Source organism: Cyrtonyx montezumae, unplaced genomic scaffold (genome assembly GCF_038088225.1).
Source record: "Cyrtonyx montezumae isolate F1298 unplaced genomic scaffold, pur_monq_1.0 scaffold_8, whole genome shotgun sequence".
In the NCBI taxonomy this organism is placed as follows: Eukaryota; Metazoa; Chordata; class Aves; order Galliformes; family Odontophoridae; genus Cyrtonyx; species Cyrtonyx montezumae.
The window spans coordinates 81,708,630-81,719,860 of NW_027072089.1; the positions used below are offsets into that span (position 1 = coordinate 81,708,630).

At 43.9% G+C, this 11,231-nt stretch overlaps 1 protein-coding gene across 1 annotated transcript; it reads left to right on the top strand.

The window, feature by feature from the left end:
• The first annotated feature begins 185 nt into the window (after positions 1-185).
• Positions 186-9,917, top strand: SMIM13 (small integral membrane protein 13). The gene is made up of 2 exons (XM_065752344.1): positions 186-329; positions 9,059-9,917. The coding sequence occupies exons 1-2, from the start codon at positions 254-256 to the stop codon at positions 9,250-9,252; spliced, it is 270 nt and encodes an 89-aa protein (XP_065608416.1). The 5' UTR covers positions 186-253; the 3' UTR covers positions 9,253-9,917.
• The last annotated feature ends 1,314 nt before the right edge of the window (positions 9,918-11,231 follow it).

Consider the following 11,231-nt stretch of genomic DNA (forward strand, 5'->3'; position numbering starts at 1 on the left):
CTTGGCGCCGCAACCGGGCTGCGCGGGGCACGCTGGGAACTGTAGTCTGCACCGCCCTCGGAGCGCGCCCGCTGCCGGGGAGCGGAACTACGCATCCCGGCATGCTCCGCGCTCCGCGGGCGTCACCGCGCCGCGCTCCAAAGCCCGCCCCTCGTTCCCGCTGCCGGCGCGGCTGGAGGGGCGAGCGGGCCGCTGGGACGCCGGCTGGGGAGTCGGGCCCCGCTCGTGGCGGTGGGGGAAGGTCCCCGGCAGCATGTGGCAGAGCGTCGGGCTGACGCTGTTGGTGATCGTGGCCACCTTGGCCTGCGTGCTGCTCTTCATGCTCTGCGGTGAGTGCCCTCGCTGTGCGGCGCGTGGGTGTTGTACTGCGGGACGTGGTTTGGTGAGGAAGTACGGGAGGTTGGGCTGCACGGTGTTGCGGGGTTAGAGGGGTCTTCTTCAACTTCTGTGTTCCTGCAGCATGTTTGCTGTGTTCTTGGGCCCTGGTGGCCACGCTCTGTATGGTTGGCTCGAGGGAAGCGAAGGGCCCCGTGCTTAGAAGGTGGGGGTGGGCTGGAGCACCTTTCCTCCGTGTTTCCAAATCGCTGTGAGCCTGGAAGCACTTCAGGTGTGGAGCACCAATGAACGCAGTGCCAGGGAGATGATGGAGTCACCATCCCTGGAGGTGTTCAAGGGATACGTGGATGTGGTGCTGAGGGACATGGTGAGCATGGTGGGGATGAGCTGGTGGTTGGGCGTGATGACCTCAGTGGTCTTTTCCAACCTTAATGATTCAGTGATCCTGTGTTTGCTGGAATAGGTTTGGAGCAATGCTTGATTCCACATTTAAAGAAAAAAAAAATAGAGAACCTTCCTAAACACCTTTCTAGATGTAGAGGGGAAGGTTATTTAAACAGGAGGCACAACTGTACAGATCCCTGTAAGTTGTTGGAAGGAAGCATTGATGTAGCATTGATGTGGGTGATGTGATCAGTGTGTTGAACTTGGAATTCAAAAAGTACTGAAAATGAAGAGTAGACCTCCAGCACTGAACTCAGCTTCAATATGAAGCATTTCTGAGATAAAAAACAACAAATGCTGGTGGATTTGTAAGTGACTTTTGGAAATGTAGTGAGTCCAATGACTCAGTCTGACACCTGATGCTTAAAAATGTTGGTTGTGCTCAAACCTGTGAAGCATTGCAGATAGACTTTTTCAGTAACAAGGAACTGGATAATAAAATGGCAGGTGAAATGCTAAACATCTGCGGCACTCTAGCTCACTTTAAAAGTAATGCCTCTTATTTATTTCCATGGAAGCTGCAACATACTTGAAGAGAACAATAACACTATTTGATAGAGCAATTTTTCAGATACAAAATGCTGCTAGCAGTGTGGTCGCAATCATTAGCTATTAGTTTTTGCCAGTAATGAACAAGAGCCTGCATGTTGCACTCAAAAATCTGTACAGCTGTCTGAGATGTGACTTGTCTTCCTCATCGTTGTCACCAGTGCTGAAACAAACCACCACCTCACTGTGCTCACATCCACTGTTTGGTCTCTAGAAATGTTCAGTAAGCATTGGTGAAAGTCAGTGGGTGCCATTCTTTCCCTGCATGGAGGAATTCAATGACACTCTTTTGCTTCATCCACACTTTCTTGTCAGACTGCCCCTCTGCTGCCGCCTGTTGCATGGCAGCAACGTGTAACAGTATTGGTGGGAAGGTTCAATCCCTACTGCCACCATCTGCCTTTGCTGTTGCAGGTTAACATCATAAAATAAGGAACATTACTTTTGGAACAGCCCTTGAACGTAAGCGTGAAGTACACGTATACATAAATTATGTGGGATAATTAATTTAATGGGTTCAAACAGAACTGTTAGTATCCTGAAGAAAGGATTAGCAAAAGATTAATTTGTCATTGCAAGCATTCCTTTGAAATATGCTAGTTCTTTGTAGGAAGAAAGCAGACAAATCCAGTGTTAGATGTTCACTATAAAATAGAAAATGCTGTTATATTGCTACAGGGATCTATCATGTGCTTAGGTCTCACACAGCTTATTTCTATTTCACTGTTTAAAGAAAAAAAAAAGCAAGAGTTTTCTTAGACTATTATTAAGGATAGAGTGCACTCCAGAAGGCTGTGCTGTCATTCAGTGAGTCCTGGACAGGCTGGAGAACTGGGTGGAAAGGAACCAGATGAGGTTTAATGAGAGCAAGTGAAGAGTCTTGCACCTGGGGAGGAATAACCACATGCACCGGTACAGGCTGGGGGATGAGCTGCTGGAGAGAAGCTCTGAGGAGTGGGACCTGGGTGTCTTGGTGGGTGACAAGTTGACCATGAGCCAGCAGTGTGCCCTGGTGGATAAGAAGGCCAGTGGGATCCTGGGGTGCATTAAAAAGAGTGTGTCCAGCAGGTCGAGGGAGGTGATCTTCCCTCTCTTCTCTGCCCTAGTGAGGCCTCACCTGGAGTATTGTGTCCACTTCTGGGCTCCCCAGTCCAAAAAAAAGACAGGGATCTTGTGGAATCCAGTGGATGGCTACAAAGATGATAAAGGATATGGAACACCTCCCTTATATGGAAAGGCTGAGAGACCTGGGTCCATTCAGCCTTGAAAAGAGAAGACTCAGAGGGGATCTGATCCACATTTATAAATATCTAAGGAGAGGGAGGCATAGGGATAAGGCTGGACTCTTCTCAGCAGTGTGTGGCTCAGAAGGAGAAATGGCCACAAACGGAAGCATAGGAAGTTCTGCACAAATGTGTGTGGGAATTTCTTCCCAGTGCAGTGAAGGAGCACTGGCACAGCTGCACAGAGAGGTGATGGAGTCTCCTTCTCTGGTAATGTTCAAGACCCACCTGGACACCTACCTGTGCAACCTGGGCTAGGGAGCTGCTTTGGCAGGGGGGTTGGGCTCGATGGACTCTAGAAGTCCCTTCCAACCTCTACAGTTCTGTGATTTTTCCAGCATTTTTTTAATGAGAGAATAAAAGCTTTGTAGTGGTGAGAGCCATGTAATGATTTCTGTATGAGGAGATACTAAGTAGGCCAGACCTGTCTAGCCTGGGAAATACATAGCTGAGAGATGATGATGATTATAAAACCAAGTAGTGTGTAAAAGGTGATTGGGCAGTTGTTTAGTTGCCTTATTACTGATTATCTGGAGTACGTCATGTTAAATATCAGCCAACAGGCTTAAAAGAGGAAAAAGGTAAAAACACAGCAGGGGGAGAATGGCAGGCTTGTTAACAGAGTATTTTGGAGGCCAGAACTTTTACCATTTGATGTTCATAGAGGAAAAAGACTTGTCAGCTTACCTAAGCCATGCTATCAGTGTTGTGATGTCAGAGCTTATTGCAAAGGTTGCCAAAATGTCCCTAAGGTGTTAAAGGTGCTAAGTGCAGAAAGCTAGCATTTTAATTATGTGTGGTGGTGCTTTCTAACTGTTACCCTGATAAGTGTTGAGGTAGGGTTAGATAGTGATTCATGACATGCTGGTAATGCTGTTTGTTTTTTTTTCCCAAAATGTTATACACCATTTACTAATTGTTTGTATGATGTTTCCAGTCTTTGTGCCAAGATTATTAATGGAAAACATTTGGGGGGATAGCAAGGCCACTAATAGAATAAGTTGAATATAAGCCACCTTCAATCTTATTGTTTGCACCTGTGATAGGTGGTTTCTTATTGTCTTCTCAGCTATAGGTCTGTGTTCTTTACAGCCTGTTGGTCTCCCAAGGAGGTGAGTGCTCTGTGTGACAGGATATGAGTAAATGCCAGCCACTGAGGCATAAAATTAGTGGACAAACCTGACACCAGAGTGGTTGGATACAAGCTCGAGTGAACTTAAGCTGATAAGAATGTTTTATAGCCATCTGATGGGAGGTATTTAACAGCCTCAGAAAAGGGCTTGCAGGGTCAAGAGACTGAAGAGCTGTCACTTGGGTTTTGAGTGGCTTATATAGGAGGACTTGTGATGTGAATGCTCGCAGAAAGTAATGTACTAAAACATCCAGGAGATATCCCAGGGTGGAGTGAATTCCTTAGGTATCACAGACACTAAATCCTTCCCACTATTTAAGTTCTCATAGCTCACAACCTATCAAGTTCAAAGCCTTTCTGGAGAGAAAAAAATTCAGAGCACAAAACATGGGAAGTTGTTAGGACCAGTTCATCAGCCATATGAAAAGCAAATGATTATGCCTGAATTTAGGCATTTGTCTGTAGAAATACTTTGAATAAGTGACCTGATTTCTTCTTCTTTTTAATGCTTCTGGACGCTTGCATTTGCCATTTTTCCACATGGATCTCAATTTGTTAAGGAACCAGTGAGTGAAATTTGCAAACTGAGCACATCTGACACAGAAACCATTCAGAGGCTATAACCATAGCTGTTTTTCAGTTGCTTTTCTAAAAGTGAGCCAAAGGTGAATTGCTTCTACTTGATTGCCATCCTGTCAGACTTTGCTCTGGTTTCTCCCATGGTCTCATTGTTTTAGTGCTTTCCTTGCTCCTCTGCAGCTGCTAGGGGTTCACGCAGAGTGGAGGAAATGGGATGAAACAGAAGACCAGCCAGGGTGAATCCCAGTAATGCTTACTCTGTGTGTTTGTTTTCCCAGTGCATTAACACGTGGAGCCAGGTGAAACCACTCAAGTGCCTTCAGTGCAACAGATAGGTGTGCTCACCTCATCTGGGAAGCAAGGCCGGCAAGGGAATGTTGAAGAGATGCTGTTAGCAATAGAAAGAAGTCCTTTTTCATTTCAAGCTGAGTTTTCATCCTGTTAAAAATGGACGATAGGACCAGAGCACATTTCTTGGCTATCAGTCAGCAGAAATGCGTTTCAAAGTGTTAAACTCAGCAGGAACAGGCTTAAGGAGCTGAGCTGACCAAGTGCTTTATCAGCTGGCGTCGGCTGTTAGTGCACTGAGTAGTGCATGCTTTCTTCAGTCTGATCAGCTTCGTAGCAGAGCTGTACTCTGGAGCAGTGTATTACACACCTTTTTAAAAAGGCACAGAATTAGCAACTTGCCCACGTCACAGGGGAAATCAAACACAGAGCTTAAAGCTGAACTCCATTCCCCCAAATCTCAGGTTAGCATGGGTGCTTTTCTTTCTCTTCATATACATTAGGTTTTTCTGTTGTGAACGTCTACGTATTTGAATGTAGGACTCACTTAGCCTGATAATACTACAGCCTGAAGTTAGTCTTTGCTGCTGGAGTACTATCCCATTTTTAAATCACTGGGGACAGAGGTGAAACAGTTTTGCAAGGCTGCTTGGGAAGTTGATAGTGGAGGCAGAAATAGAAGCCAGGCCTCCAAACTCTTTTGCGCTGTTACTGCATCACCTTTCTTCCTTTCTTGTTAAGCTGTATTTTGCTTAAGAAAACAAAGGTTACTTCTAGCAGTACTCATTACCCCTGTTCTGTTTTGTATTTGTTTCTTCTGTTTGTATCAGGAAGGTGGGAATATGCTCCAATAAAGACACCCTTTCCCTGTTAGCTTCTGCTCACTGACCAGTGTAAGGTGCCTGGAATCAACGGATCTAAGGCCAGTGCCTCGCCTCTTGTGAGAGTAACTCAACAGTTAGATCACTTTGCTTCTTGCCTTTCTAAACGAACTGTGATTCCTTGTAGAAAGTAGCAGGAAAGGTGGCTTTGTTGGAACTTGGTCAAGTCATAAAATCTGCTCAGCGTTGTGATACTGCACGGATGCATACTTGAGAGGCTTTGACTCACAGTCCAATCTTTGTGAACACATTGCATCACGATTTATAGGAGGGGTTGACGTGCTGAGGGCACAGTGCCAAATGTGGCCTAAATGTCTTTGGGCAGCATCTAGCTGTGGCATTCAGAACGAGATAGCTGCTCCCTGCTTAAAGCTTGGCGGAGGCTGCGAGCTGCTGTTTTGCCTGAATGCAAAGCACTGGCTGTTGGCATGGTTTCCAGTCTCTCTGGATTCAGGTGTGGGCTGCACCAAGGTTTGGAGCTTTGCATTGTGGTGTTGTACGGTTGTCCTGGAGGACTGGTTGTGGTCAAGTATTTTATGTGGGGAAGTTAAATCAGTTGGGCTTCTTCAAGTGGCCTGCCCCAACAGAGCAGCAGCGTTATGCAAACCCTAGTGTCAGCCACCCATCCTGTGGAACTATGTCTGGTGTTGTAATTGTGCTGCTTTTGTAAGGGGCTAAAGAACTGATGCATTGTCAACACATTTGAAAGCAATTCAGTACTTTGAATCTGCCTCCAGTCTTTGTGTATTTACTTGATACTGTTACTGGAGTCTCTTTTGCCCAGAGTAACTTTCTTCAGTTCTTTGGGAGCCTTTTTTTTTCCTAAGGAGTTTGTGATGTAAGTGTTCAGTGCCTGCCAGGCTGCAGGGCGTCTCAGTTGAATGGGCAGCTTTAACTGCCTATTTGTTTAGGATGTATTTGTTTTCTAACTTTCCATGCAAGCTGGCAAGGAGAACAAGTGAAAGAAAGGCATCTTTCTGCTTTGATTACCTTATACCTCCTTGTCTGGGAGATCTTGTGAGCCTTTGATGCGGAGACAGCAGGGTGTTCAGGGAGGACTGTGCATTCAGGGAGTTGGGAAGAAGTTTGGAAAGGAAGACTGCGGGGCAACAGTGGATGGGGGCATGGCAGAGATGGAGTAAACAAGACTTAGGTAGCAAACCGGTCTAGTGGGAGGTGTCTCTGCCTATAGCAGCAGGTTGGAACTGGGTGATGTTAAAGGTCCCCTCTGATCCTAACCATTCTTTTTGAAGCCCAGCTGTCCTTCTTGCAGCCAACAGAGAAGCCTCTTGTCACTTTCTTTTCAGTGCACAGCATCCTGGTTCACTTCACACGTCTCTTCGTGCTGGTCTGCTTGGTTGTTGGCGACAGCCAGTTGTGTTGGCTGGTTGTCTGCAGTGTCCTGATTCTGTTGTAAGCCAGTGAGCTTTGCAGTCTGTTTGTAATACTTGCTGCTTTGGGTTTTCAGTCTGCTGTGGTCTATCTGAAACCAGTCATGGGGGGAAAAATGCTGCTTTTCTGAAGACCATCTCGGGATGAGCTTGTAATGTCCTTCAGTGCTTCTTTTCTTCCAAGCTGCAGTTCTGCGTGTTAAGTGTCTTGTTTGCAGCGATAAAGGAAGCATATAATGCACTTTAACCTGCCAAAGTTAAATACCGTCCTTACTGGTATACTTGTTTATTCCAGTTGGATTCGGGCTGTGCTTCTGTGAAGTGCCCTCCAACATCATTTTTGAAAGGCCCTGAATACTTCTTTTTTTTCCCATGTTCTTCTCTGTGAGCATTGATTGGCATTGATTCACCTTGCTGGTATTTTAGATAGGATTTTTTGAAGCAAACAGTTTATGGCAGGAGTGAAACTCTTAAGCCACATGCTCTGGTAAGCTTGGTAGAACATCATTTTCTGTGCACTTGTGTAACTGTAGTATTCTGGGTTTTGCCCCAATGGATGAGTTGTGGAGTCAAAGTAATAGTCTGCTTTGGTCTGCTTCCTTGTTTCCTGTGCTCACTTGAACTATTTTGTTTTCTTTCCCATGGGGACTGGAAATCAAGTGTGGCTTTTGGGGATTTGATTCCTTCTTAATGCGACTTATAGCCGTGGGGAAAAATGTGTTGATTTATGGTCTTCAGAATTTACAAAGCACTGTAGATCCATGAGACCTGAAATGCATCTCAGTGGAAACAGTGTTTGAAAGGAAACTTATTTCAGTTTTCACCCCTAGATGTGAAAGGAGAAAGGCACCAAACCAGCTGCTTCCTGCTTCTAGACACAGGGGTCTTTAATGCATTTGTCAGGCATCAGATTTGGCTGAGTCAGAAATAATTTAAGGGTTAGATGTCTATGGAAGAGGAAGTATTTGGTGCAGAGTTTACAGCTCCCCAGCAGCAGAGAAGCTGGGAAATGAACTCTGCAGGATGTGAGAAGTATTTTGGGACAGAGGGGAAGGGTGGAAATCTTGCTTTGTCCTAAGTACTGGCTGTGGCAAGGCTCTGGCTGCAGAAGAGGAGGAAAAATCAGGATGCTGTAGTTACACAAGTGCCACCTGTTAGTTCAACACCTTGCTTCATATGTTGCTGCTTGTCCATCTCAGGAATCTCTCTGCTGGCAGCTGCATAGCTGGAGGGGACAGATTTCCCTGGTTCTGCAAAATAGGGCTCTTCATATTTGTGTAGGTCAACAGTGTAAGCCTGAATGGATGAACCTTCCAATAGGAAAATAAAATATTAACTTACAGCTTGAAGATCAGTGGTTTCTAGCACTGCAAATTGTGCTTATATATAGCATGCTTTCAGATCAGTGTGTAAATCTTATCCTACTCATCTGTGAAATAAAGTTGTGACATTCTTTAGGTTATGGAAGTTGACTGATTAGCATTAGTTCTGAGTGTGGTGACGCTTCAGCCTCTCTATCAAAATGCTTAGATTAAAGAGACTTTCAAAGCAAGGTTCTGGGTTTGTTTAAGATATAAAAGCAGGTGTATTTATAAGTCTCGGTTACCTGTTCTAGAAACATAAATTTAAGAGCAAGGAGGTGGTAGATCTTAAATACAGTGAAGATACTGTAGAAATGTGTAAAATTCATTTCCATCATTTTGGGACCAAGAGCATTTTAAGCAAAGAAGTAGAACTACATGTTAGTACCTTTTTACAGTACTTCTCTACTGAATGTAGCATCTGTATTTTAAGTACATCTGTGATAGGCTGTTTCCTCCTGACAGCTGAGCCCCACTTCTGTGCATTGGAGTAATTGCCCACTTACTGTTTGCTGTGGCATTACAATTAAGTATCTGTCCAGGTCCTTGCCTGGAGCTTAAATATTTGCTTCAGGGTGAGGGCAGACCTGAGCAAGTTGAACGATTCTTACAGCACTGTAGAATTGACTGTGGTGTGTGTGTGTGGAGGGGGAGGAAGCGAGTGGTGTTGGTGTTGAAAGTAATTAAGATGGCACCCCATCTGTCCTTTTTGTTTGTTTGTTTTTTTCCTTCTTGTTTTTCTGGTATACTCTGCCTGAGAGCTGACTCTGTGTGTATGAAGTAACTCAGTACCTTCTTTCTTTGTTTCCTGCAGGCTGGTATGTGGTCTGGCAATTGTTTTTGTCTAAATTCAAATTCCTGAGGGAATTGATAGGTGATACGGGTTCGCAGCAAGGGGACAACGAGCTGTCAGAGGCAGAAGCTGAACAGGAGACCCCACCCTCACCACAGAGAGGCAGACAGAAATCTGCTCGGCAGCGAAGGGCACCTGCAGAAGAAGCAACTTAAAGTCCTCCTTTGAACTTCTGGCTAACTATGAATGGTTAAGCACCTCTGCACTGTGTTGTTCAGTGGTTTGCTCTTACAGAAAAAACTGACTTTCGAGGTAATATTAATACCTGTGGACCTTCACTCTGAACTGTCAGTATAAACTACTTTGGTGGAGGTTCAGGGAGGGCTTCAGCGGCGAGTCAAAGAGAAGAAATGAGGTAGAGAGAAATCTCCTTCAGAAAAATGCTCAGCTGCTGTAGCTCTTGTCCCTGCACGCAGATTAAAAACAGGTCCTGGACCATAGGCTTAGCCTCTACGGTTGTCTGAACATAATATACATTTCAGACTTGAAATAGTTTCTAAATTATTTTTCTTTATGGCACTGCAACTCCATATAGTGAAATTGAATTTTATTTCTTTAGGTATATATGAATATATATTTTTCTTCAACAGTGAGAACGCGTGTGAACTTGAGAAGTGGTTGAAAAAATATCCTGCTTTAGAAAGTATTCTAAAGCGAAATTGTGTTACTGTCTTATATCTGTATGAGTATAAATGAAATACAAAAAAAAAACAATATTAGATGAACACAGTTGGGAGGTTTTGGTTATCTCCTTTAAAAGAGGGAATTAGTTTGCAAGACCTATTTTCTTGGTTTTGACACAAGCAGGGTTACAGGTAAAACAGTTTAAAACTGTAAAACTGTTAGATTTCTTTATTTTTCCTGTAACTTTTATTCGAAGTCCAGCTTGTGTCAGAGAGGAGAAGGTGCCTAGATTATGTACTTACTGTTTAGTGACCTGTAGTGCCATCTTTTGGCTTTTGGATACCAAGTATTTCTCTAGCTCATTTTGAACACTTACATCAGGTTTTTGGTACCAGATGCAACTCTCCCTGGAACCAGTTGAGGCATTCTGACCAATTTGGTAGCCATCACTCAAACACTTTGATAGTGTTACAGCAATGAATTCAGTACCTCACGTTTGGTGGAGGACTTACTGATGTTTATCAGTAGCGAGCAGTTGCTCCTGTTTTTCTGAGTGAGTTATACAGCAGTTCTGACATCGCACTTCAGAATTTGGAGTTTTAGTTCTCTTCATCAGCTTTGAAGACTGCATGAGATCTTTGGGAAGAGGACCACAGAGGTCCTGCCTCTCTGTGTGTTTGGAGAGGAAAATCTACCAAAATGTCTGCTTCATTAACAGCTTTGCTTTTCTCTCAACATTAGATATGTGATATTGCTTGGATCTCTGTTCGCTGTATAAAAACTGTTTAACAGGACAACAGAATTGTACTTTGAGCTGTTATGGAGCTTTTTAACAGCAAGGTTGGTTTGCTTGATTAGCTGAAATGTTTAGCAATGTTTATCTTTTTCATCAAGTAGACCTTCATCTGGCTAAAGGCTATTTCTCTGGTGCCTTTGTTTTAATTTGTCCTCTGTGAATGAAAATTGAGAGCATTCACCTTATAAATGATTTCCGTGCTTTAATGCTGAAATACTGAGAATTACTTCAGACCTTCCTTGGAAGTCTAAAAGTTATTGTTTTAGTTGCTAGCATGTATGTATAAGCATGCTTTGTATTACAGGATTACACTTTCAAGCATGACTAGACAGTGCTATGCACATATCCTTGAAACACGTGTAGAAATACAGTAGTCTTTTTTTTTCTCTGTCCTCGCTACTGACAAGGGAATTCCTAATGATGTTTCTTTACAAGTAAAATTCCCATCTCCTCAAACTGAGTGAAGCAATCAGGTTCTTTTCCCTACTGCTTTTAAGTTGTTTGCTCTGTGCAGCTTAATGTCACAATATTCTTGTACCTATATATCTTCACACGATGAGGCTTTCAGCTCAGCAGTGCTCACCAAGTACCAGAATGCTTTTCTTAAGATAAGTGTTTAGCATCTCTGTCTCTGAGCTATACTTATGTGGGCTTACAAGTGAAATTGTTTTATTTTTGGTCCTGATGTGGAGTATTAACACTGCACTGCACTTC

Bases quoted from the DNA above. Each gene is read 5' to 3' on its own strand.
- SMIM13 (XM_065752344.1), top strand. From the start codon at position 254: ATGTGGCAGAGCGTCGGGCTGACGCTGTTGGTGATCGTGGCCACCTTG. The intron at 330-9,058 runs GTGAGTGCCCTC...TGTTTCCTGCAG, and splicing joins GCTGCTCTTCATGCTCTGCG to GCTGGTATGTGGTCTGGCAA.